This window comes from Cyphomyrmex costatus, unplaced genomic scaffold (genome assembly GCF_001594065.2).
Source record: "Cyphomyrmex costatus isolate MS0001 unplaced genomic scaffold, Ccosl1.0 scaffold908, whole genome shotgun sequence".
Taxonomy (NCBI): Eukaryota; Metazoa; Arthropoda; class Insecta; order Hymenoptera; family Formicidae; genus Cyphomyrmex; species Cyphomyrmex costatus.
In genome coordinates, this window is record NW_017280493.1 from 175,466 (window position 1) to 202,194 (window position 26,729).

At 30.6% G+C, this 26,729-nt stretch overlaps 5 protein-coding genes and 1 long non-coding RNA gene across 8 annotated transcripts in view; 1 reads left to right on the forward strand and 5 right to left on the reverse strand.

The window, feature by feature from the left end:
* Positions 1-5,669, reverse strand: part of LOC108781807 (aldose 1-epimerase) — a 12,402-nt gene extending 6,733 nt beyond the window's left edge. Inside the window, exons 1-4 of one of the 3 annotated variants that reach the window (XM_018549891.1) lie at positions 5,496-5,669; positions 3,712-3,920; positions 1,767-2,134; positions 517-1,100 (exon numbers count right to left, since the gene is read on the reverse strand). In XM_018549891.1, the coding sequence (XP_018405393.1) occupies positions 603-1,100; positions 1,767-2,134; positions 3,712-3,919 (1,074 nt within the window). In that variant the 5' untranslated portion in view covers position 3,920; positions 5,496-5,669 and the 3' untranslated portion in view covers positions 517-602. Of the gene's footprint in view, positions 1-516; positions 1,101-1,766; positions 2,135-3,711; positions 4,062-4,226; positions 4,323-5,495 lie in introns of those variants that run through there. The other 2 variants (XM_018549889.1, XM_018549888.1) reach the window with 2 other exon arrangements.
* A 768-nt stretch (positions 5,670-6,437) lies between these two features.
* LOC108781801 (uncharacterized) lies at positions 6,438-7,123 on the reverse strand. Its single transcript, XR_001940967.1, has 3 exons — positions 6,860-7,123; positions 6,682-6,796; positions 6,438-6,610 (listed from the first exon to the last, which is right to left on the reverse strand). It is a non-coding gene; the product is annotated as an uncharacterized LOC108781801 (long non-coding RNA).
* A 3,497-nt stretch (positions 7,124-10,620) lies between these two features.
* CtsL1 (cathepsin L) lies at positions 10,621-16,332 on the reverse strand. The gene is made up of 7 exons (XM_018549884.1): positions 15,989-16,332; positions 12,417-12,537; positions 11,901-12,053; positions 11,629-11,820; positions 11,353-11,558; positions 11,124-11,275; positions 10,621-10,917 (listed from the first exon to the last, which is right to left on the reverse strand). Exons 2-7 carry the CDS (start codon positions 12,513-12,515, stop codon positions 10,706-10,708), a joined length of 1,014 nt encoding a protein of 337 aa, XP_018405386.1. The 5' UTR covers positions 12,516-12,537; positions 15,989-16,332; the 3' UTR covers positions 10,621-10,705.
* A 2,234-nt stretch (positions 16,333-18,566) lies between these two features.
* On the forward strand, positions 18,567-19,778 carry ND-B15 (NADH dehydrogenase (ubiquinone) B15 subunit). Its single transcript, XM_018549886.1, has 3 exons — positions 18,567-18,792; positions 19,374-19,517; positions 19,604-19,778. The coding sequence occupies exons 1-3, from the start codon at positions 18,664-18,666 to the stop codon at positions 19,670-19,672; spliced, it is 342 nt and encodes a 113-aa protein (XP_018405388.1). The 5' UTR covers positions 18,567-18,663; the 3' UTR covers positions 19,673-19,778.
* A 127-nt stretch (positions 19,779-19,905) lies between these two features.
* Positions 19,906-21,449, reverse strand: LOC108781803 (trafficking protein particle complex subunit 31). Its single transcript, XM_018549885.1, has 3 exons — positions 21,192-21,449; positions 20,809-21,118; positions 19,906-20,095 (listed from the first exon to the last, which is right to left on the reverse strand). The coding sequence occupies exons 1-3, from the start codon at positions 21,356-21,358 to the stop codon at positions 19,997-19,999; spliced, it is 576 nt and encodes a 191-aa protein (XP_018405387.1). The 5' UTR covers positions 21,359-21,449; the 3' UTR covers positions 19,906-19,996.
* Positions 21,450-21,840: 391 nt separating this feature from the next.
* Positions 21,841-26,557, reverse strand: LOC108781799 (WD repeat-containing protein 6). The gene is made up of 13 exons (XM_018549882.1): positions 26,476-26,557; positions 26,076-26,247; positions 25,679-25,849; positions 25,443-25,593; positions 25,145-25,369; positions 24,664-25,066; positions 24,391-24,522; positions 23,828-24,309; positions 23,531-23,716; positions 22,921-23,453; positions 22,403-22,839; positions 22,137-22,299; positions 21,841-22,061 (listed from the first exon to the last, which is right to left on the reverse strand). Exons 1-13 carry the CDS (start codon positions 26,540-26,542, stop codon positions 21,986-21,988), a joined length of 3,198 nt encoding a protein of 1,065 aa, XP_018405384.1. The 5' UTR covers positions 26,543-26,557; the 3' UTR covers positions 21,841-21,985.
* Between the last annotated feature and the right edge of the window lie 172 nt (positions 26,558-26,729).

Genomic DNA, 26,729 nt, shown 5'->3' on the forward strand with positions numbered 1-26,729 from the left:
GTGTGTGTGTATAGCGCCTCGCCATGGTAAAAGTCTGAACTAATAGGCGTGAAAAAGTGATGTTTTGACGACAAATTTTTTCTTGCGTGCCATTTTGTCAATATTTGCTTATTTGTGAAAATGTGATTTCCCTCGTACTCGTGAAAGTCCTAAAAATTGGCGGAAACTACAGTTATCGTGAAATTTTATACGTAAAAGCGTATATTTCACTCGTTTCATCAGCTGTCAAAATGTGTGATTCTGCCCGAGTATAGGCTCACTTTACGTGCCTTTTACGACCATTTACTGACTATTAGAGGAGGAAAGGACAGTTTCCGCCAATTTTCACAAGTGTTTTTGAGCGATCTCGCCTTTTAAATTTATCCAAATTGTCTTTATTAAAAAATGGGACGCAAGAAAAATTAATGTGTTTTTCTCGCCTATGACGTCACAATTCCAACATGGCCGTCGCCGGTATTCAGGAGCCTTAAATCGTTTATTACAGGTTGATTTTCGTAGAATCTATCGTATACGATAGATATATAAAATATACCAGATATAAAATTATTTATTGTTTAATTTCGTTTAATGTTTCAAAGTTTGTAGCAGAAAACAGAAATGCGTTAATTTTCTACTCCAAATTTATACACGACAACGTGATTGTACGTATTGCCTGGTCGCAGCACGCTGTTTGGGAAGTTTTTATGGTTTACAGCGTCGGGATAATTTTGCGTTTCCAAGCAAAAAGCGGCGTGTCTGAAGTACTTTGCTCCGTTTTTGCCCACGATGCCATTTTCAGGTACAGAATTGGTCGTGTAAAACTGAACGCCCGGTTGATTCGAATATACTTCCAAACGACGTCCCGAAGGTGGATGTACTACTTTGGCTACAAAATTGACTTTTCCATCATTGGACGACTCTGGCAAGCAGAAATTGTAGTCATAACCGCCATTCGGTACTTTGTCGATGACATCACCGAGCTTTGTTGGATTCCTCAAATCCATTACGCTATTCGCAACTGACCGAATCTCGCCGGTAGGAATGCTTTCGGAATCCGTGACCGTCCAACGATCGGCGTTCATCGTGATCACATGTTTATACAGTTCTGCTGCGTTTGTGGCCTGAGAAACAAATTTATGATATAATGATCCATAACACTTTCGTTATTTATGATCAATCAATTAGCTGCCTAATAAAGTTATTGTTGTATCTGTGACATAATTACAAATTAAATTATGGTGTAATAAATCTGTTTCCTGTACGGTGAAGGCAATATGTTTGTACTTTCTACAATCAGTTGTCATCACTCATATCGCACTAGTGATACGTCAGAATTATAAGTCATAAAAAATCTTAGGGGAAGCTTATATATATCCAGAATAAATCACATTGGATTGTTACAAAATTTCAAAAAGATGGTAATCCTCAGGACAAATATATTATGTGAATCATAACATAATTTAAGTTTTAAATTGTAAGAAACGTGGAATTTGATCATCTTCACATAAATATTGATTAATAACTTATTATGACACATTATACTGACTCGTTTACAATTCGCTCTCGACTTCTGATCTATTACTAACGACTTATTGTAGAAAGCATATAATGATAAAAATATCCTAAAACGATCCGCATTCATTGTATGTGTTCTTTCTAACTTATTCTTTTTCAATTTGTTCCTTGTTTTTCATTCAATGTGGAATATGATGCATGAGAAGATTTATTGTTATCTCCTTGTCTTTCTCGAAAACACAAATACTTTCAGAAAGAAATGTACTACGTACGTGTCCAGCGAGATTGAAATAGCCGTGATTCGTTAAATTAATCGGCGTTGCCTTTTCGGACTTGGCTTTCATCTCTATGCGCAACTCTCCATCATTCGTCAGTTGGAAGCTCACTCTCGCCGTTACTGATCCCGGATAACCTTCATCACCATCCGGACTGACCAAAGTCATCACCACGCAATCGCCTTGAATTGTTGCATCCCATACCTTGAAACTCCAACCGCGAGTACCACCGTGGAGGCTGTTCTCACCTGTATTCTTGGATACATTATAACGTTGGCCATCCACAACAAAAGTTGCTTTGCCGATACGATTCGCAACTCGTCCAACGGTGGCACCAAAGTATGGATTATTCGATGAAAGGTATCCTGAAATGTTGTCTTTCCCAATTGAAATGATCTTATCCCCCCCTTCCCAGCAACTTTAATTTATATCCTTATAAATTTCTGTATAAAAAGCTACTTTTATGTCAAGCATATTAATTATAAAACTTTAGAAATGTATTTTATGTTTTAAAATATTACTGTGTTACTTAAAATTAATGTATTTTTTTACAGTGTACAATTATTTTGATTTATTACATTTTAAGTAATAAATTCAGAAATAGTGCTCCTCCAAAAACCGCGGTTTTTTTCGGTAACAAACAAAACTAGTTTTAAAAAGACACATGCATGTATACACATGTATACAATGTTTTAAGAATGGGCTTGTGATTTTGTCTTGAAGTAGAAAAAATTATACTTTAAGAACAAATAAGACAGTTTTATTCCTCATTTTAATATGAGAAATCTTTTAACAACTATATGCTTCAAATGTTTATAAATATAAAGATCATTCTAGTGACCGTATTATGTAAACTAGGTCCATCCTATCTTCTCCCTTACCATGGAATGCAAGACATTCTACACAAAAGCAAGTTTATCTCCTCCTTGCCAAAAAAAGCATATAATTTTTTATTCAGGTAGATCTTGCTTTGTGTAAAAAATCGTACATACAGGGGAAGAGATTGGATGGAACTCGGTTTACGTGAAAAGTCGGTCATCCCTCCTGGACAGGGAAGAAGTAGAATGTCCATATATTCTTTTCCTTTTTGCGAATGTTTTACTTCGATCTCATGTCTAAATAGATGATAATGTAGAAAACTAAAACACTTTATATATCAACATTTCAATAAAAAATTAAATTATCTTATAACTACTTGTATTTTATTCATGCGGACGAAAAGATGCGTTATAATTACACACATTCTAATTTTACTTTTTCTTATATCCATAATCAATTTGGTTATAAAACATGTCAAATTGTACATTGAAAATGACCCGATTGGAGTTGAAACGTTTTTGTTTTTAGTTAATTCGTATATTAAGATTTTTTGAATTAAATTTGTTTGTTTAACTAATTGACTCTTTGCCCTTTCTATTTATTTATACTGTTTTATACATTTAGAATCTTATAACTACTTTTATTTTTTTTATTAAAATTAGGATTTTTTCTACAAAAACCATAAGCCTCCTCTTAAAACACGATATACACGTCTTTTTATAATTAGCTTTGTTTATTACTGAAAAAACCGCAATTTTGGGGGAGCACCACTTCCTAAATATTTACCATGTTCTATAATTAATCTTTAAAATTATTATATTAACACAATGAAACAAGAAAATAATATAATAAATTACAATATATTAATTTTTTTACCTAATAAAATATATTTTATTATAATTAAAATTTATTTTATTTGTAATTTAACTCTTACTTCGCTCTTTTTAATGTTATTGATTATTGTTATATAAAAGAGAGTCCTCGAATTTTTCTCAATTTATTAAATTTATTTTTTTTTACAATTTTAAGAATAGATTGAGCAATGATAAAATTGATTTAATAGAGCAAGAACGTGTTATCAAATATTTGTTTATATGTGAACAAATAATTTTTATGAAAATACCTTCGATGTTGTCAAAGCCGAGCACGACGTCCGTTAAATTTCCTTCTTTATCTGGCGTTCTAATGGCAGTCACCGCCGCACCATATGTTGTGACATCGACCTCTTGACGAGCTTCATTTCTCAACGTAAACTTCTTGATTTCTTGACCATTTACAGAACCCCATGTTGTAGTTGTAACGGATCCTTGAGCGATCGCAGCCATGCTCATTCTAAATAAAAACAAAAGATTGGTGTTTAATTGAACAATTGAAGCAACAAATCTTTATAGAACATTCAACACAAATGTAAATGATAACAAATGATATAGTAGGACAAGTTTGCATTACGATTTCGACAAATCTATATTTACAGATTTGTCTTCAATTTAGAGAGGTGTAAAAAGGAAAAAGGTAATTTGAAACACTGCGCGCTAAAAATATATAAATAGATTCCCTTGTCACCCTACAAAATTATTGCAAAGAAAAATTCCAATATTAATTTGATTCGACACTTATTGATGGCAGTAAAATACATACATGTTCTACGTATAGGTTTGTGAATACCAGTAAATTTACAATGTCACACGATGTAATTCTTATCTCAAGAAAATAAGATATCGCGCACATAAATTCATTACGTAACAATAAGAAACGCGATATTTATATTGCAACAAGATGATTTAGAATAACAATGAAAATTAAAAAAAATATAGCTTATCTTTAATGTATTTTTATATTTAATTATAATTTATTTTTAATTTATTTCTATATTTAATACTGCATTTTTGGAGCTTGATAAAAAATATTTTGCGAAAAGTATTATTTTCAAACTTTTTAAATTTTATTTATAGAACATTTTTTCTATCGCGATAAGGAATTTTTGTTGTGCAAGAGATCGATAAATAAAATGAATAAGTGTATGCTTCTTACCTGAGCCAAGAGAAGGCCAGAAATAAAAAAAGGCATAACATTGTTAATTAAAATTTTTGAGTAACTGCTATCGGTGTAAGATATAAACGTGTTCTGCGATCTGCAGCACGATACGTTTTGCAAGTTGTTTTTCTCGATTCTTTATTTGCACAGCTTTCATTAAATTCTGTGTTTTATAAGTGCGTCAAGTATCGCAAGACTGACCATGCACGACAATTTTCAATGTTTCTTCAATGTTTACACAAGGTCATACTTATTAGCTAGAAAGGTCTCTTCTTAGAAATTGCACGAATAGAAAAAAAAATATGATAAAAAATAAAGAATAAGAAAATTTCATAAATTTCACAGATTTTTAATTTTTAAATAGCAATTAATTTCAGAACAATCAAATTTCTTTTTCTATCTCCATTTATAGTATTTATTCTATTCTCATGCTGAAAGGAGTTGAGAAAAATCAGAATTAATTTTTATATTCTCTAATTTTCTTTGTTCTACATTCGATTATGACATTTTAAACAGTTAATATAAAATTCATAGTTTTCATAATGCAAATAATATTAAAGTAGCTAATAATTATATTTTTACATTTAATCTTATAAGAGTATAAAAACTTAAAATAAGATTACTTTTATAATTAGTTATATAAAATATATTTTTGCAGAAATGAAATAAATAAATCATTCTTGTATTGTATATAACGCAAAATTTTCATCGAAAATTTGTTGGTAATACAGAGATTTTTAGATCTTTTGACACACACATCATGGCTATGGTCCATTTGCTTCTTCCAAATACTATCAATGCTACACCAAATGCTATGCTTGGATTGATCCATAACAGTTCCGAATGCTACAGTTGCTACGTGAACCAACCTACCTCCCGAGACAATTGGAGCAAAAACGATGATATTATCAGAATTACTGGATGCACTCCGAAGCATCAAATGACCAGTCAGTGTTATAAATGCTCTGTAGCGTTTGAAGCGCTAATGTCTGTTTCCACCAATGTAATTAGATATTTTGGTGATATTATTTATAAACAATAATAAACAAGAAGAAGGAAGTCAATAACGGTCAAAGCTGGATCGCAAATGCTTATTATGTTTGAATTTTATATACTGTGTATGTAATCCCCCCCAATCGCGTGCCGAAATTTTTTTCAGACTTACAACGCAACTCTAAACAACTACCGCAGTAATATCACTTAATTAAATTGACAAGCAATCTAACAATTTTTGATGCTTATAGCATTTTATTGGATCTTAATAATATGTTGAAAGACATATTAAAATTTAACGATGACTGTAATGTTAAAGTAATGATAAATCAACTTCTGTGAAAATAAGATTGTGAAGAATATCACAAATTAGCGTTTCGTCCCAACTTCCACTACTGGAATCATCAGTAAGGCATTGTAGTGGAAGCCTACCTTAGACGTCTGTGTAAGTTATTAAATAGAGATTCTATATAAAGCGATATATCTCAGCACTTGCGAGAAATTTTGCAAACATTGATAGACCTCTGATGGCGGGTCGACGTAGTAATATTCTTCGCAATATTTATCTAAAGTAGGAGAATAAGTCTTTTTTCAGGCTGATTTAACAAATACTAGAATCTTTTTAGGACCGTACTTTTTTATTAATTATAATATAATTATATTATAATTATAATATAAGCATTTGTGATCCAGCTTTGACCGCTATTAGCTTCCTTCTTCTTGTTTATTGTTTATCAATTGTACGATCCTAAAAAGATTCTAGTATTTGATATTATTTATGCACAAACTCACAAATTCAGCAAGTGATTTTATACATTCCTGAGATATACTGCTGTATTTCCTAATACTTTGTAAATATATTAATCCGTATTAATTTCCTCAATCCTTTTTGATTCAATCGCATTTATCAAAGCTGTCGTGACAAGCATTTCTTTATGAATATTTTTGAATTGCTGATTAATATTCTGTGTGGCTATTTCAATTTCTTGCAGATGCTGCAACAGATTTAAAATATCTTTAGGAAAAGGTACTAACGTACTTTCTATTCTACATTCAAAAATAATACCATCTTTATGTTTTTGTAAAGTATCAGTTCTCGTTCCTGTGTGAATGGCCCAATAGAAGATTGCATAGATGATGAGATTGTGCTATCCATTGTATGAGGGTTCGCTTTAATCGATCTAAAAAGAAAAAAAAAACAGAAGCCTATGGTCATAATCAATATTCACGAGATATATACGTACTTTTTGTTTCGTCTTGTATCCTGTCACTCCTTGTGATACTTGGACACTGAATTTATTTCTGGATTCTCGGTTCGTCTGGTGGTAAAGGTGCAATGAAAGATAACCGTCTCAAAAATCGATTAAATTATACTCATTCGACGCGTTTTTCCATAAAACGAAAGAATCTGGCAGAAATAAACGCCGCTCTGCTCCACGAACCGAGATATTAAGCATTAAAGTTGACGAATATTGAGGTTAGAATATATGTCATGGTCACGTAAGGCTGGGTCCACAACCTCGCTTTAGCCCGGATCCACAATAGAGTCTTAAGCCTTAAGCCATAAGGAATGGACGAATCGTAGTCGATTATTCTCCTCGAATTCGACTGTAATTGGTTAATTTCTTACAGCTTAGGGCTTAAAACACGTATTGTAGATCCGGGGTTATTCCTTCTATTGTGGCTGCACCTTAATGCGTGGTCTTCAATGGGCAGTAGCAGTAGTGGATTAAGGAGTAGGCGTAGAAATCAACAAATCATAGTCGAATGTGAGGAAGACAATTTAACTATCATTGGGCGCGTTCAGCGGACTCAACAGTTGAGTGAGCGCTCGCTATTATTGGTGTATTCTTTTAGATCATCCAATCAGAATTTTAGATCTAGAAGAATACACCAATAACAGCGAGCGCTCACTCAACTGTTGAGTCCGCTGAACGCGTCCATTGGTCGATTTTTACGCCTATTCCTTAATCCACTACTGCTACTGCCCATTGTAGACCACGCATAAAGGTACAATTTCATGCTGACGCTTGACGCTTACTTTTAGCGTCAAAACAGATCACGTGATTAAAATTGATGCTTAATATTCGTCAATTTGTATCACGTGATCTGTTTTGACGCTAAAAATAAGCGTCAAGCGTCAGTATGAAATTGTACCTTAAGGTTTAAAACATTTATTGTAGATCCGGACTTATGCCTAGTTCACACTGGATGCGATGGGCGATGAACGACGAGCGATAACCAATAAAAGCTTTGCTTTAGCTCACACGACGATGTAAAGAAGAGTTCTTATTGGTTATCGCTCGTCGCGCATCGCTCATCGCGCATAGTGTGAACTAGGCATTACGAAAGTGTGTGCGTCAACTTAAGCTATATCCACACAAACTTGTATAGCTACATAAACGTATGCATAAAGAAAATTATCCAATCGCATTTCCCTTATAGAAATGCACGCAAAATATGATTGGATAATTTTCTTTATGCATACGTTTATGCGATTATGCAAGTTTGTGTGGATATAGCTTTAAGACGACACACAGAGCACTCGGGTGATGTTTCTGAACGTAATTTAAGTGAGTGGCAGTTTACCGATGAAAAAAATTGATTTTCGATTAATCGGACGAAAAATAATCGGTGAAAATAATCGATAAATTAAACAAAAATAAGGGTGTATTCGATTAATCGATAGAAATCGCCTATCCAAGGAAAAAAAATTGAGATGGATCGATGGATGCTCTTAAGCCGTAATCACACGCGATTGTGCGATTATGATTGACGATTACTTTTCAACCAATCGGAACAAAGCAATCGGTGACTGCTTTGCTTCACGGCTTTAGGTTCTTTCTGGTGACAGCAGGGACATCACAATGCCACAAATGTTATTCCCCCTTCTATATAAAAGAGGAGATTACAAATCGTCAATTCGATCAATTTAATTTTCAGGAATTGTGAAAACATGTTGCGACAAAAAGACTAAACAAAAGATATGGATAACGAATAGATTAAATTGAACGATATACAATTGCAAAAACTGTTATGATACATTACACGAAAAATAAAAAATAATATACTAAAAAAAAAATCTTAGCGTCCATCTTCGAAAATCGCGATAAAAGCAGTTTTTACTTTGGATCGGTCTTGAAATTAAAGCGGGGAGCACAGACTTTTGCATAATGCATAAAGCATGTGCATAAGGAATTTCATTGGCCCATTTTCTTATGCATGAGTCAATGGACCAATCAAATTCTTTATGTATATGTATTATGCGTTATGCAAAAGTCTGTGCTCCCCGCTTAATGCCTGGTTTATGCTTCGGTCTTAAGGACTTAATCCTAAAATTCAGCCAACAGAGTTCAAATTTCGGTTAGAACTGGTAGTTTTATTGGTTGAATTTCAAGATCTTGGGATTAAGACCTGAAGCATAAACCAGGCATAAAATTGAAAGATCTTCAGTTCCTAAAATAAAAAAATTATTTTAGAATGAGAGAATGCAAGTTAGTTAGGAAACTTGACAAACAATGATCTTCTTCTCGGTTACCGAGAATAAAAGAAGCAACAGTAAAAAATACTGAAAAGAAAACATATTGCAACTGTCTAGGAATACATGATGCATTATTGTTAAATGTCGCATATCTAATTTATTATTTACAAGATCAAGATAAATAAAAATAGCATAATTAAAAATTTTTTTTATTTTCCTTTACATTTCCTAAAAAATAGAGATCAGCTTGTATAGCAATAATGGCTAGATTCTGTATTATTACCCGAGATATGTGTAATATTTACTAAAATTCTTAATTATATAGACTTTTTTTTATTATTTATTAGTTTTATATGTCGATTTACCTTAAGGCTGCCGGGAAGCCGATATATTAGCTCGGCCTATGAATTTTGTATATATTTGATACATGATACAAGATACAAATTTGGCCACTTTTAAAGGACTGTTTAATATCTCAAATCCCGGCAGTCTAAAGGTTAATGGAAAAAATTAAATTTACATAAAATATATTCTTATTTTGAGATATTAAAAGAAAATATCCCGGTTAATATCATTCTAAAGTGTATGAAAACAAAATTAAAAATTAAAATATAACCTAAGGTAACATGTCCACAATTGAGGGGCTGGATTCGAACTTTCGCGATGCGAGCAGCACGCTGCGTAATCGGATCGACACATAAATCGTTATTACTTTACAACCATAATATTTAAAGAGCTAAAACTTTCCAAAAAACTTCCTTAACTAATAAACAAAATTGTAGTACCGGTAAAAGTTGACAAATCGAAAATTCGTACGATAACTTTTGTGATCGAATGAATAAAACTACGAATTCGAGAAGATTATTTTGAAAAATTCGACATTTGGCTGTGAAATGTTTCGAAAACTTTTCATGTGCTCTATATTTCGAGAAACATATTGAAGTTTATCCTGTTAAAATTTCAAAGAAAAATATTCATATTTGGTTGAAATATGGCGAGTTGAACACAAAAATCTATTGAAATTTTTTCATTAAAAAAATTACTTTTTTTGTTTATAACTTGAAAAAATTACAAATTTAATTTAAATACAAAAAAGATACGCTATGAAATTTTCTACAAAAATCAAAATTGAAATTAGAACGATGTCCAAAATTAGCCTTGCAGACTTATCCCGCGAAATCCATGTGTATCCCCTTATAGAATCTAGCCCCTCAATTATCATTAAGCTATTAAAATTAATAAACATGTTAAAACGATGAACAACGAATCATTTTCGAAGCTTATAATTTTCGCAAAGTTCGCGAATATTTCTCTTTTGTCTTTATTTGAAAGAACTAATTTCTATAGAGACCTAAGAAAGTTAGGAAAACGCTGTAAAATACTTTGTAATTCCTGTCATAACGTAGTAAAACAGGAAAATTGGTTGTAGGAGAGAATGCCAATTTTTTTAATTACATTCGGATTAAAAATATGATTTTAAGAATCATATATACATTAAACACAATATAAAAGTTTATCCTAAAATATGCAAAACTTTATTAGGCCTCTCATAAAACTGTCATGTTCTGAATTAGTAGATCACAACTAAAAAGTTAATTATCAACGGCAGTTAAACGATAGGATAGCTGGCACTGCTTGCTATACCACAATGATTGTCCTTGTTTCTGGCCATTTTGATGTATCCATGTTCGCCCCATGTTTCACCCCAACTATTCTTTACCAACCAATAATCATAACCGGTTTTTGAGTCTGTACCATAGCCGACGATCAACACACCATGATCTAAATTGTTTTCATTGCAGTTAGGATCGTAATACACTCCTAAAAATATAAAAAAATTGTAATAAAAAGAAAGTAAGGACACAAGAGTTCAGATTTTATTACACAAAAATTAGTCTCTAATCATTATGGACAAAACATTTTTAATTTACAAGATTAAAAGTCCTATATACAAGTTATAAACTCATTAGATCAAATTTTTTAAAAATTTAGCTTGTATTAATTATATTAAATAAATATATGCATACCTTTATTATAAAGCTGAAAAGATTCATGAGAGGCATCGATAGCAACTGAGACTGGACCTATAGTAGCGACTGCAGCCTTTAATTTCTCTTCATCTCCGTGTGGAACATCTACGTAGCCGACATCAGTAGCGCCGCTATTTTTCGGATTGTATCTACAATTTCAAGAATTTAATAAATCATTAGATTCTTATGTAAGTTTTTTTAATCGTGCAAAATAATTTATACAAACCTGCACTTATCGTCCTCTGCTTCATATGGATAACTCTTTTCGGTATCAAGACCTTTATTGTCTTTGACATATCGAAAGGCATAATCCATCAAACCACCATTGCATCCATTGTTGCCGTAGTTATCCGAACAATCAATCAGATTTTGCTCGCTAAGTGATACTAAAACACCGGTCTGTCTGAAATGCTGTCCTTCCAAAGATCCAGTCTGCAAGAAAAAAAAGACAATAAGCAATGTTCAATCCTATCGGTTAAAGGTATTTAATAAAGAGGCTTACAGTAGAGAATGCCCAGCAAGAGCCACAATGTCCTTGATCCTTAACTTCTGTAACAGCACCGTGTTTTCTCCAATCGACTTCTTTTGGTAATTCGACATTAGCTGGCGAGATAAATGTTGCTCCTAAGAATTGCCTTTGAGCGTTGACTGACTTATTGAAACCATTCAAAGTATTGACAAATTCGTGATGCAACTGTAAGAAAAATATGCAAATGCATTTCACGAAAAATTGCTCACTTTATGAAATAAATAATATGCTTCACAGAAACTTACCATATCTCCGTATTTATTCATTCCCAATTGATAAGAAACTTCATTCAACTCATATTTGCGATTGTGCTCCACAATTTTGCGTTTGTTATCCAAAAAAATTTTCATTCTATATCCTTCCTCAACCGAAGATTTGTAGACTTTTTTATGATGCGTCTTAAAATAATAAACATTGTAATAAATATTTATTTTGTTTTTTATTTAAATAAATTTATTAATTTTACTTAATAATTAGATTCGAGAATTTCTTCCACAGTGATTTCTGTATTTTCTTAACAAGTATTTAATCACATTGTGTTTAATATGAAATATATTCTGCATAAAAAACTAATCTGCAATACAACATTCAAAAAAAATCTATACCTGATAAACAAAGTATCCAAGTCAGTATAATTATTCATAAAGAATAGTAACTGAATATGTAAGGCTAGATTTTTAACTCTTATTTAACTCTTTAAAGTAAACATTACGGTAGATATAATAATCTTAAGCTCTACTATAAATACAACGCTTTTATACCTTAAAAATAAACCATTCTGCATCCAAGATCTTGTTGAAGGAAATAGCCTGTCCTGTGGCAAGAACTGCCAGTAACATCAAGGCTATCACACTCTTCATGTTTATTCTTCAATTAAGCTGCCTACAAAAAGGATTATTTCAATAACATAATATAGGTTAAATATACATGAAACAAAAAAGTTAATTTTACATTGTAGATTAAAAAATTACCCTACTTTCGATCACTCATTCAATCTTATTTAGAAAATTGACTAAGTTTCTTTTATATTGCAATATCAAATATAACCTATTGAACTAGTAATGGTCATGTCTTTAGCCTTAGCTTGAAAGAGCGGAGCTCAAAATTTACATAAGAGAAAGAAAGAAATATTATTAACATAACAAAACTTTGTCTTGATCAAAATTGAAAATTGCAGAAAAATTTCATAAAAGATATTGCGTAACCATTTGTCCTTTTTTTTTATACCACAGTTATCACCAAGAATTTTTGTATTCCAAAGAAACATTTTGTTTTTTGATAAGAAACGAGCTTCTCCACGAAAAAAAACAACGCACCCTACACTGTCAGAAGTAATATGCATATCAAATATCAATATAATATTATGCAATTGTGCGCAAAAGATGCCTCGAAGTCAATCAAATGATGACAATTTTGCTTCTAACCATTTGCAGTTTCAACAATTTATTTTTTTCTCCTGGATATGTATATATGTGTATGTGTGCACACGTGTACGTTGCAGCCTTCGAAGTAATCGTTCATTTGATTATCCTGCCATTCATGCTGTGATTTCAACAATGATTCATATTTCTCGCGACGGAAAACACAATATACGGTAAAATTATTGTGATGACACAACAATAATTACTCTATGCCAACTTAGATTGCACCCAGGTGCAGATAATATGATCCTCTGTTTCAATGGAACACACGAGAGACGCATGATCGTGTGGAGAATAATATAACAGATCTCGAAATCTCGACCTTGCTGTAGCGCGTCAAACAATGAGCTCTGAAACAGCTCGTATCATTTACGAATCAATCACATACATGTTTACATGCACTTATACAAAAAGTTTCATGGTCAGAGTTCTTTATCAAAGTTCTTCCTTTCATGTCAATTTCAAATTCTGTTGGATGTTTTCTGAATATTTTAGCTGAGAAGTGAAAAAGTTATTAAATTATTGTTAAATCTTAAAGTATTTTTGGCTCAAGTTATTAAAGTTAAAAAAATCTCTAATAAATTCGGTTTTAGAAAACTATGACTAATTGGTTAATCACAGATAATTGGTAAACACAGACACACACGCGCGCGCGCGCGTTAAAGATACTCCGATCTCCATCTACATTCTCAAACTTTTATCTGTAGACTTCTAATTGTCTAAACAAAAGAATGTGATAAGATTTCGATATTAGCCGCATATATTTGTATTATACATGTATATGTGAGAAAGACTCTTTTATTTCTAACAACAATATAATGAGAATAAAGAGCATATAAAAATCAATTTTTTTTAAATTTAGTAGTAAATAATACAACGTTTATTACATTAATAATGATCTATAATAAAATTCTAATATATATATATATGTATAAATCATTAACATTCTATTGATATTATATATTTTGGTTTCTTAGTAAATGATTGGAAGACCGATTGTTGTAAGTATATATTACGTACCTAATAACTCCTTCATACGTCTGCGAATTAGATAAATCAATTTTATTACTGCATTCTTCACAAATATCTGACGATGACATGATCAAGATGCCGAAATATGTGATATCACCGAAATTAGAGACTATTAATGATTTTTACATATATTACTATTTTATTATAATAAACTGTTAATGTAATAAACGTTGTATTATGTTCACTAATTTTAAAAAATTCACTCTTATATGTCCTTTACTCTCATATATCTATAGCATAGTTTACTGTTGTATCAATCTACCTAATAGCACTTTAAAAACAAAGTTATGCACAAAATCGATGACACTGATAGGTCACGAATACATGTACATTGAATGTTATCTCCTTTTCCTTGAAATGACGAAATACATGATTATACGAATTCTTTCTTTAAAAAAAAAAACAGAAACAAAAAAATGTTCTTGATATCTCTCAATTACGCACTAGACGCGTTTGCTATCATTCGACATGATAAATAGATTTATTGAATCACGTGGTAAATACATGTATGAAAAAAAAGGTTTATAAATGTACGTCTCCATCGCAATGCTGTCCAAATTGTCTTGATATTCAATTATTATAATTACAAAATATATATATTTAAAAGTTACAGTAATATATGTATTTAACCAAGTTTCTCTAGTTTCTGAGCATGTTATTATATAATTTTATGTTCCAAGCATTTATTTTAAGTACAGTCAGGAACTAAACGATTGCAACACTTTTTCTTAGATAGAATGCAATTTACTCATGGAGCAATTGGTTCTTATTTATGGATCCATACGTAACAACTAATCAGTGAATAGGCTACATTCTGAAACCCATCAAAAAAGTGTTGCAATTTAGTCCCTCACTGTACACGAGTGATGTGTAATGATAAAATATTAAATTCTCAGGATGCATTCTGTTTCACGCATGACGTGTATAATGCATTATTTATCTTTGTTTAACATTCGGTGAACAACAAGTATAAATGATACACCATGCACATTGTGCGTGAAATGGAATGCACCCTCCATTATCTTCTAAAATTTATTAAACAGACAAAAGAATAAATATATGATATAGCCACCATGATGGACAATATAGTAATATTTATTTCTGCACGATACTGATTTCACATTTTTTAGTTTATATATCATAAGCAATATGAATATACAAAGAAATTACATCATCCTAACTTCCATAGTCAACATTTTCTACTTCTGCTTTATTTAATACATGAAGACAGAGCGTCAGAAAAAACACATTAAACACAATGATTGCAAAACCATCACATAATTTGCATTAACTTCTTTTTTATGAAGTTGTTTGCTAGTTGCACTTTTTCAAGATTAACATTAATTAATTTTTTTTTCCTTTACATCCGTTCCTACCAATATGGATTAATTTTAATACACTTTTTATCTTTTTTGAGTTCAAAAAATTAAAAAAAGATAGAGCAAATTTTATGAATCGTGACAAAGATGCTCGACCTCGTATCTCGTGACGTTCTCGATTAGCCTAAACGATACTCTTTCATATTAGTAATATAACATGACGTAGTCCTCTGGATTAGATACGCACAAATTAAATCTTTACGAAGATCTAAACGAGCATTACCGTATTATGTATAAATATTTAATGACATGGCAGGAAAAGAAACAAAGAAAATTGGAATCATTCGTTACAGTTCGTATTTCAGTTACGCAAATTGGACTCTTCCGCTATAAATACGCACCTATTTAACTTTCAATAATTTAGAATTAAAAAAAAAACACACACACACAAACGAAATAGAAGAAATACGAAATTAAGACTGTTGCTGGAAGCAAACGGATTGCGTATCTTGATCGAGCGTCGTGAACAATGGATTAGTAGATACACGTGTTTACACTTACAAGCTCTTTCTAGTTCCTGCTGGATGCTGCTGGGAGATTACCTGAGCCTGAGACTAACAGCAACTAACAGGAACGTAATGACAAATCACAACTTCCGTCTAGAAGCGACGTTCTTTTGTATTCCTCCTTCTCCCCGTTATTACTTTCCGCCACCGTAGACCACGTGATTCAATGACAAAAGAGTCCATTGGCGTCGTCTGGTACATCGGTCATCAACTACGCATCAGATCCGTTGTTTACCGAGTTCGTTGAGTTGAAATCTTCCGTATCGTTTTACTTGAGCTTGCACAGAGTGAGACACGACGATCGTGACGTCGCGACTTTAGTGCGAACTGCGACAGTCATGTGACCACGATATGGAGTAACCCAGATTCACAATCATACTTGTGAGGGGATGGTGCGATGCGGCTCTCTTATTTCAAAGCGGAAACGATGATAACACACGATGATTGAACTTGTCACGAGGTTTATATCATATTTAGTTTCATTTGAACTTGATAATAAATCGAATGATGCAACCGATGCATGATAATATCATTATTTGTATCGAGTATTTACTATTTCTTCACAATGTTCTCAAATAATTTGATATGAGCTGCTTTTCTTTTATATCATTATTTATATCGAGTATTTACTATTTCTTCACAATGTTCTCAAATAATTTGATATGAGCTGTTTTCTTTTAGAACCTTAGAAATTTAGATGATTATCGTTTTGTCTTCTTTTAACAGGGTTGGGTAAATTAATGTTTTTTTTTTTAACTGAATAAAGTTAAAGTTAACGGCTTTACAAAATTAATAAAGTTAAGTTAAAAGTTGAAGGAATAAAAAATTAACTTAACGTAAGTTAAATCAATATTGAATTAACTCAAGTTGAAAAAAAAGTTATAATTTCGAAAAAAATTATTTTTTAGATCAAAATGTCCTAATTTTTCTTAAAATGAGATTAAATAACTACAATATAGATTATTAGGTTTACTTTTTAATAAGTCTTAAACCATAAGAAATTGATCAATTAAATTCGAATACGAGAAGAATATTTGACTGTAATTAGGCAATTTCTTATGACTTAAGGTTTAAAACACTTATTGTAGATCCGGACTAAGGTTTATAACATAAGGCATAAGCCAATTAGAGGGCTGTATTAGCATCTTAAAACACCTTGAGATTTAAACTATGTTCGGATTCCGGCCTTAGTCTTATTATATCTTATTATTTTTCTAAGATATTTAAAAGAAATAAAAAAATTTTTTAACTTAAAAAAGAAGTTAAAAAGTTAACGTTTAAAAGTAATTTAGTTAAGTTAAAATTTAATGCATTTAAAAGTAATTTAGTTAAGTTAAAATTTAATGCATTTAAAATTAACTAAGTTAAGTTAAAAGTTATTAACTTTTTAACTTTTTTTTTAACTTTTAACGTTTTAACTATAGTTACTACCCAACCCTGTCTTTTAACAATCAGTAAATATAACAAGTAAAATGATAAGTGTCTCATGCCATGTCTTATATCGCCGAGACACTATATGTAAAAGTAGAAAAAATAAAAAATTACAGATTTTTTAAATCTATTTTTTACCTTAAGGACGTTCTTCGACTGCAGTTGTGCTCAACCTAAAGTTTATTCGCGTCCACGCAATCGCCTCTACACGCAGAAAGTAATGTGATATCAAGTTTTATATCTCTTTGTTTCAAAAAATTGTAAAGAAACACTTTTTTACAGTGAATACAAAGACCACTTTGAAATAAATTTCAGATAGGGATCCTATATGCTTCAACTTTGAAGTGGAATATCTCGATTTTTAATCCCGCTCCCGGGTACTGAGCTTCAAAACACGTGTTCAGAACACTTAAACAATTAAGCTTTTTCTGTAAGTTTTAGAAAAATTTAAAGAAAATGGATTTTTCGGAGAACGTCCTTAATATTGCAACCAATGCTGAAGGTAAAAATGGATAAAGAAAATTTGTAATTTTTTATTTTTTTTATACAGCTTTTTGGACATGAAATACACCAGGTGTAGGTACATTAGCATATATATTTTAATCTTGAAAAAGAAATATTTATTCTATGAAACTATACATATACGACGAAATTGGATAGGAACAAAAACGTGAAAAATTTTTAGAACCTTAGAAATTTAGATGATTACTTACTGTTTTGTCTTTTTTTAACAATCAGTAAATAACAAGTAAAATAATAAGTGTCTCATGTTATGTCTTATTGCCGAGACACTACCGTGTCTCTAGATTGTATCTCATTGTCTTGTAAAAAAATAGTAAGAACTGGAAAAAAATAAAAAATTACAGATTTTTTAAATTTATTTTTTTACCTTAAATATTGCAACCAGCTGAAAGTAAAAATGGATAAAGAAAATTTGTAATTTTTTATACAGTTTTGGACACGAAATACACCAGGTGCAGGTACATTAGCATATATATTTTAATCTTGAAAAAGAAATTTTTATTCTATGAAAAAAAAATTTTATTCGTGAAAAAAAAACGCTTTCATCAATAATACAGGGCAGCTCCAATAAGAAAATATTTCTTATTTCGCGATTACTATATTGATTGCGATCGGTAAAAGTTACATATCTGTTCGCAAGGTAAGGTAGAGAAACGCAACGATTGAGTGAAGGGTGAAGGGACGGGTCACGGAGGTAAGGTTATAAAATTCTAAATCATGTCGTCGAAAAAGATATACGATCTCACGCCGGAGCAACGCGAAATCGCGTTGTGGAAAGATGCGAAACGGAAGCAGTTACGCGAAATATATCTAAGAGATTCAGGACACCCGACCAAAAGCCTTCTTGTACGTATACACACCCGGGCATTTAACTTAACCTATAAGTCTACAAATATTAGCGATACTTGGCTCTGGGCAATATTTACGTCTATTTATGTTTCATTTATGTACTGACAGATTGTATTCATTGTTGTCATTTATTGCGTAACAGTATTTTGCTCTATCACTCGCATAAATTTGTTGTTCTGATCTTTGTATTCCTCGATTCAAGTATACTCAATATTTTTTTAAAGAACATAAAATATAGTATTTATTACTAAAAATAATAAATGTAATAATAAGAATTAAAAAATTGAATAGGATTTATAAACGCAAATATATGTATATATATGTGCGTGTATGCAAAAATTTAATCAATTATGTACACTTTACACTCAGAATTGTCTATACAGAAATTATGTAACAAATTAATGAAACATGGCAATAGTGGAAACTATCTATTGTACCTTTGTACTTTTAGTACTTTGTTGATTTTAAAGTAACAAATAATCGATTAATGTGTCAATTAATCTTGTATTATAAATTACAATAATTATATAAATCAATTTTAATAAATTATTATATGATTACTCATTCTACAAATATAGTTTGATACAGGAATATATCGATTCGCTGCCGCAAAAGCATCGGTAGAGATGCACTTTGTACCTACAGTGACACGATTCTTCTCGCGATTTGGAGTAATTGCAGGTCTTATTATCTTAACTGGATTAATGTTAAAAACTGGAAGGGTAAGTATTTTGTATTTGAAAAACATAAAATACAAAAACTGATGTAAAAATATTAATATGTAAATTGTATTATATTTTTTTCATAGGCTAAAAAAGAACACATGTATCGTACTGGGCAAATCGATTATGCAAGCAGACCACATAGATTCTGTTAGATTGATTATTTTAATAAAACATGCAGTGTTGATGTACCTAACTTAACATTAGATTGTATAAAATAAACTTATAGAAGAAATCAAGGTTAAATGCAATGTATGTCATTAAAAGAAATAAGAAAAAGATTTTATTAATGTATAGTTATGAAAATTCGAAGAGTGATACTATTCAATATAAAAGGTACACACATAAAATATGAATTTAACACAATAATTAAGGACTATAGATTTATCACAATAATGAGTAATTTATATCATTGATAAATATTTGTAAGTATCTTTATCTTCATAGAAAGAACAACGTATATATTTATTTTCTTTCTATTATCGATCTTCTAATTGTTTGTCACGTGCGACAACAGCATCATCAAATTTAACCATATATGTAGTTCCTTTATGCCAATGTGCTGTTACCTTAGCAGGCTGCAATAATATTTAAAATATTTATAAATTTTGTCCTATAAAAGTATAAATGCAAACTTAAAACTTAATCACAAAAAATATGGATCGATGGATCGAGCAATTGAGAGTGAAACGAGGTTCTTAATATATAATTGTCTATTTATTCATAAAAATCTTGAACGTTTCGACTCTCTTTGGAGTCATCTTCAGCATACATAATCGCTAAACATTCTTGAAAATTTGAGACAACTTTAAAAAAGTTAAACTGTTTTTAAGTCAGTTATATTTAAGACTTGTATGTGAAGACTTTGTACATGTTAATTAACAATGATTCCTAAATTATAAATTTGTGATGTTAATCGATACTTTTGTGAATATGACTTTTCTTTGATATTTGAGGTGAGTCACCATCTTTGATTATTATTTAATTTTAGCTTAATGTATTAGTAGATCAGATCGGTTAATCTGATGGTGACGTTGTCTCAAATTTTCAAGGATGTTTAGCGATTATGTATGCTGAAGATGACTCCAAAGAGAGTCAAAACGTTCAAGATTTTTATGAATAAATAGACAATTACGTATTAAGAACCACGTTTGATTCTTAATTGCCTGATCCGCCGATCCATATTTTTTGTGTTTGGAAAGTAAGAGAGTTCATAAGAAGATTACACTTGGATTTGTTAAAAATTAATAGATATATTCTTAAAAAAAAATAGATAATTGAAGCTGCTTACAAAGCCGCAATCGCAAAGTACAGCCTCCACAATACCAGCGACAAAGGATGCACAGTTCAAGCTTCCTTTATCTTTGGGTACCGACACAAATTTGTTTACCAAGGACTCCTTTTCGATGATGTAATAAGTACGTTCGTCATCATTTGCATGTTCCAATTTATCAGCCTCTCGACCAAATAAGGACTTCCACACCGTACTTTTGACAAACAGCAGTACATTAAGTAGCTTTATCTCGCGTTTGCCACCCTTTTCTCGTACAACGAGTAAATCTGTTATCCTGTGCCCAACTTCTGCTCCAATCTCTGCCAGTCTAGTTACAACATCAGACAATATTTTTTAAAATACAAGATAATATATGGTAAAGAATAATTTGCTCTACTTACTTATTCTGCAGCTCTGGAACAGTATAGACTCTGTTTTGACAATATTGCACTAATTCAGAGAATAAGAGGGCAAAACAACTCAAGCTAACCTCTCCTTTACCCTTACTCAAGGATTTATCGAGGATACTGGTCCGCGGTCTTATGGCTGATATCGTAATACTTGACATCTTTATATAATTAAATATGTCATGCAATTTTTATAAATATTATCATCAAGAAATGTCGCACGATAATGTTTAGCTGTCAAAATATACACTGTACTGCCATTTTTTTTACGATTAAACTGACATCTAACGACAGTAACGGTTAGTGACCCAAATTAAAAAGGAAACATTCGAATATACCATCTTTTAAAAATTTTTTAATAAATGTAATTGCGTGAACGTACGAGTTGTTTTAATATTTGAAAAGTTCAAAAATGTTATTTTTCTTATATCTTAAAATTTAGAAGTTTCGAATATCTTAAACAAGTAAATAATTTTATTTATTTTCAAGATTTTTACATTATATATACTATATTTACACATAATTAGAGTTCAATATATTTTACAAGTCCTGTATATTATATTTAAGCGTAGTTTGCACAACTTGGTATGTATATAAAATGGCAAAACACTTCCTCTGGTTGGATAAAAAAGGTATAGGAAATAATCGATTATCCTTGCACATATTTAAATGTGTAATAACTTAGTTTATATTTACACAATATTAAGTATTACAAATAGATAAATGTATACATAATACTATATATATATTCAACCAACTTTCAGAAATTGTCGGGAGCACCAAAAGGATCATTTTTTGCAAATGGATAATATTTCAAATCCTCGTCCATATATACAAATAAAGTCGCTCCAACTGTTATCATGACTGTTAACATTAATATTTGTAAAAATAGTGAAATAAAGAGGATGTAATTAATATCCAATATATTTTTAAACTTACTTGGGATAACTATATAATTCTATGCCTTGCACATCCGTAACTGATGTAAATACATGATTTAAGATATCTACATGTACAACTCCATTGGAACATGAATAATTATATGTAATAACTTGTTGATCTATTCCTACGCTACATATTGTATTGTCTTTCAATTTCACACCTGTTGGTATGGTACACTTTTATAAATATCTTAAGATTTATATGGTATATACAATATATATATCTTTACCTTAAAAACTGTCTTAATGTATGCATGAACTCACCAATGATTTGTGTGGAATGTGCAGACGCTGTATTCCATTTAGATAATATTTCAGCTAATAGTTTATCTTCTGATATGTAAATTTGAAAATAAGTGACATTGAGTAAATTGTCATCGCCACCAGTAACTAAAAGATATTTATTTTCATTCATATCCTTTAAATCAAAACAATTAATTCCTGACTGGTGCAAGTTAAATTCTGCGAAAGGGATATCATTGAAATTCATAATATTTTGGTTTCCAGAATTTGCATCCTCGTGTATTTTCGAGACCATGTCGGTAAAATCGAAAAAACGTAACTTCCCGTCTGTATTCATTGTTAATACAATTACTTTGGATTTGTACAATAATACATGTATCTTCAAAATGCAACGGTCTATGTATTTAGTAGATACCTTCAAATATATGTTGTTAGTTACAATATCATATACAAGTAGTCTGCAATAGAGAGAAAAAAGGAATATTATTTTATAATCCTTATAAAAAAATATATCATTCTTAATGAAACAAGCACGTTACCTTAAGTACCCATCTGCACAAGCTATAAAGACTAATACACAATTTAATTTAGAATAATAAGCATAAATATCCATGTAACGTGTTTCTGGTTCTTCAATACAGGATTGTTTAGCTTCCTGCCACGGTTTTTTACAATACTGATTTTGTTTATAGAGCATATGAGAATTCATATCGAAACATGACATATTTAGTTTCTTTATTGAATGTGGACTTCTTGGATCAACTCCTTGGAAGTTGAAGTTTAGCTTCCAAATCTTCAATTGTGCTCTTCCTCCACCAGAAAAGACTAGATATTGAAACTCAGATTCATTTAACGTGTTTAATTCAATAACACTTAGGCATTTTATGCCCGAAAGATGGCCATTAAAAGTTCCTAAATTTTTGAAAATATTCCACTGGAAATCGTATTCGCAAATACTGTTGATACGAAGAGTGCAATCTTCACTACCAGATATAAAAATATTTTCTCGATGATTTGATTGCTTAATTGCAATGTATCGCAAGCAACATGTCTCTTTAAGGTGAAATCCATTCTAGATATAAAAAAAACCATAAATATAGAGAGAGGTTTGCACATTTATTTTCTTTGTAATAAATTAAAATCACTTACCTGTAAAACAGACTGTGAAAGAAAAACAGAAGAAGCCATATCACAAACATGAACCTGTTTATTTTTTATGTAAGCAAAACTGGCGTTTGTGTGCGATATTACACAGTCCCATGATCTATGACCGCCGCCGCAAGGAATTCTGACGACTATGTTTTCATTCAGTAAGTTATATATTATAAATTCTACCTGAAAATATTATAAGAGATATAATGTATTATTGTGCAAGGTTTTCTATTATTTTATACGTGCATATACGCGCGTGCGTATATATATACGTATATAATTTTCGATTTATACCTGTTTAAAACCAAATACAAAAAAAATCTCATTTCTTTTCATCTCGCCTACTCTTGTCATATTCATTTTTAACATGCCACTAATCCAATCCATTGGCATCTTTTTTTTATGCAGCATTACCAAGGGTTTCGTGTGGATAGAAGAATCTTTTATTAAATGTATTTGATAAAATCTCAACATCCCATCACGTCCAGACGTTATCAAGTTTTCTCCACATGTACAAAATGATTGGACTCCTATTTTGCCATGAATTTTATTAAGTGTTTGAATAGGTTTTCTACTAATATCTGTGTTAATAACTGTGTTAAAATGTATATATTTCAGATCGTATACATAAATATTTCCAGCTCTATCCCCACATATTAACAAATTATATGATGTGCCATAGTTCACAGGAGTAATATCTTTATAGATTATAGCTGCAGTCAACCAACGTTCTCGACTAGGTGGTAATATACATTCCGCGTGAATTGTAAGATTGCCTATATAAAATCATAATGTTGTATATGTTCTAAAATACACCTTATGATTTATGATACACACTTACATAAATGATTACATACCATTCAATAACTTCAAAAGACCATTTGCACCACATGCAATCAAGTCGGAATTATTTAACCATTGCAAAGAAAAAATTTGCGAATCCATTATTTTCTTTTCCTCTGTAAATTGTTGTAAAGTCCCAAGATACTCTAAAAATATATTATCAATTATTTAATTTTATTAATTAAAAAATTGAAAATAAAAACAATAATATATTTATACTGGAGAAACAGAATTAAAAATTTATTGTTATTATTAAGAAATTTTTATTTTAATAAATATTTCCCTACCTTCGTATACTATTGCATAACCATCTCTAGATGCAAGGGCAACAAAGTTTCGCTTTGGAGAAACTTGCATGATATAATAATGTTCTTTTGTTAAGTATATAGAATTTTTAAGTATTATTTCTTTGTTGTAGTGTAGAAGTGATCCCAATTCGGTAAAGACTAAAATTGTGCCATCATGCAAATAAGAAACGTATTTAGGAAAGTTACATGTATCATAGACACCAGGTAGAAAAATTGTTTCTAGGTTTTTGTAATGTTCAAAAGGTTGCATATGTACAGATCCATCACCTCCGCCTACATATACTATATTATCTTCAGACACATCAATACTCCATATAGGAGCTTTGTAGTAAGCTTTATTAAGTAAATTACCCGAGAACGACCATGTACATATAAGTGAATCCTGAAACAGTAAACATTTTTTTAAATATACATAAAAATAAATAGCAACTTTCACATATAGAAATAATTGAAACCTTACCTCTCCTATTGTTAAAACAATGTCATTTCTAATTAAAGCTTTCCAAACTCTTGCTGTATGCATAAACATTGCTTTTATTGGCTCTATTTTTACTGTTTGCCAGTTTATATTGTTGCTTTTGGAATCGCCATGTTCTGTTATTTTCCAGAATCGAACACTTCTATCATCAGACGTAGAACAAATAAATCGTGAAGACAGATCGCAAATAACAGAGAAAATAACACCCTAGAATAAAAATTTACAAGATTTCTATTTAAAAATTTTATTCTTTCATGTCAAATGTATTATAATTACCAACCTTGTGTCCTGTTAAACGATGCAAAACTGGCATTCTTTTATTAACGTCATGATATCTATTGTTTACTTTCCATATTAAAATTTCTTGAAATACAGTTCCACTAAAAATAACTAAATTTTCTTGAGAAGTTCCTGATATAGAGCCGCCATAACTAGATATTAATTAAGAAAATTATTATGTTTTTTATATCAATTATCTCTGTAAGAAATTAATTAATGAAAAGTATGAAAGGATACAGAATGCATGTTTCTTCACAACGTATAATTTGACAAGTTTTATTAAATATATCATATATAGATATATAATTATGGGCAAATAGAACTGCCAATCGTACTTCTTCTTTAAATGATATCCACTTTGCAGCAATTATCCAATCATTAAATTGATCAGTACTTTGTTTTCTAATTCTATATACACATGTAGAACAAAAAAATATTATTGTATGTCACATACAATATATTCCAGGTTTAAAAAATTGTTCTAATATGCTCTCTTAATAAAATAATGAAAAACAGTTATATACATATATAGATCATAGTCTCTATATAAGTCTATATCTCAAATAATTCTTATTTTTATCTATAAATCATGTTGGTATTTGGCTTTGATATACCATGTATATAATTATATTACCTTATATTACGCTCTATTTCAACAAGTTTGCAAATGCATATGGATTTAGCACCAAATACAGCTAATATGTTATTCCTTCCTACTACAATACCATGTATATTATTTGGATACAGACAATCCAATTTGCACTGAAATTTGCAATCCCTGAATACATAGAGAGTAGGTCCCATACCTGCGATAATAAACAAGCGTTTTCTATACAGAGTTAAAAAAAATTTATAATTTTATTAAATTTATCTTGAGCACTCTAAATATTAGCCCCCAAAATTTTTGTTAATTTTGAAAAAGAATTATTTATATAATATTAATACAAAATTTTTCTAAAAATTATTTGTATTAAATTGATATTACATAAACTGTGTAATTATTGTGTAATTATATTAACTAACTCGTAACTAACCTACAAGTACAGCGTTTTTTACGCATCGAATAGCGAGGATCTCTGTACGTGACAACAATGGAATCATTTCATATATAATAAAAATTACATTACTTCATCATAAATATAAATGTATTAAGGTGTTAGCAACCGTTATCACAATTATTCGTGCTAATCCTCCTCATATGCACGCATTGTATCGCTTTGTATTTTCGTGCAGCGCGCACGTGTCACAACATTCGTGTGGGAGGAGTTCTGTGCTTGGAGTTTTTCCA

Excerpts from the sequence above, each read along its gene's own strand:
- CtsL1 (XM_018549884.1), bottom strand. The coding sequence starts at position 12,515 with ATGAAGAGTGTGATAGCCTTGATGTTACTGGCAGTTCTTGCCACAGGA. Across the intron at positions 12,054-12,416 it reads CAGAATGGTTTATTTTTAAG|ACGCATCATAAAAAAGTCTA; the intron begins GTATAAAAGCGT and ends TATTATTTTAAG. Across the intron at positions 11,559-11,628 it reads CTTGCTGGGCATTCTCTACT|ACTGGATCTTTGGAAGGACA; the intron begins GTAAGCCTCTTT and ends TTTTTCTTGCAG.
- ND-B15 (XM_018549886.1), top strand. The coding sequence starts at position 18,664 with ATGTCGTCGAAAAAGATATACGATCTCACGCCGGAGCAACGCGAAATC. Across the intron at positions 18,793-19,373 it reads ACCCGACCAAAAGCCTTCTT|TTTGATACAGGAATATATCG; the intron begins GTACGTATACAC and ends CTACAAATATAG. Across the intron at positions 19,518-19,603 it reads TAATGTTAAAAACTGGAAGG|GCTAAAAAAGAACACATGTA; the intron begins GTAAGTATTTTG and ends TTTTTTTCATAG.
- LOC108781803 (XM_018549885.1), bottom strand. The coding sequence starts at position 21,358 with ATGTCAAGTATTACGATATCAGCCATAAGACCGCGGACCAGTATCCTC. Across the intron at positions 21,119-21,191 it reads GTTCCAGAGCTGCAGAATAA|ACTGGCAGAGATTGGAGCAG; the intron begins GTAAGTAGAGCA and ends TGTTGTAACTAG. Across the intron at positions 20,096-20,808 it reads TACTTTGCGATTGCGGCTTT|CCTGCTAAGGTAACAGCACA; the intron begins GTAAGCAGCTTC and ends ATATTATTGCAG.
- LOC108781799 (XM_018549882.1), bottom strand. The coding sequence starts at position 26,542 with ATGATTCCATTGTTGTCACGTACAGAGATCCTCGCTATTCGATGCGTA. Across the intron at positions 24,310-24,390 it reads TCTTTTGAAGTTATTGAATG|GCAATCTTACAATTCACGCG; the intron begins GTATGTAATCAT and ends GATTTTATATAG. Across the intron at positions 22,062-22,136 it reads GAATTATATAGTTATCCCAA|TCATGATAACAGTTGGAGCG; the intron begins GTAAGTTTAAAA and ends TAATGTTAACAG.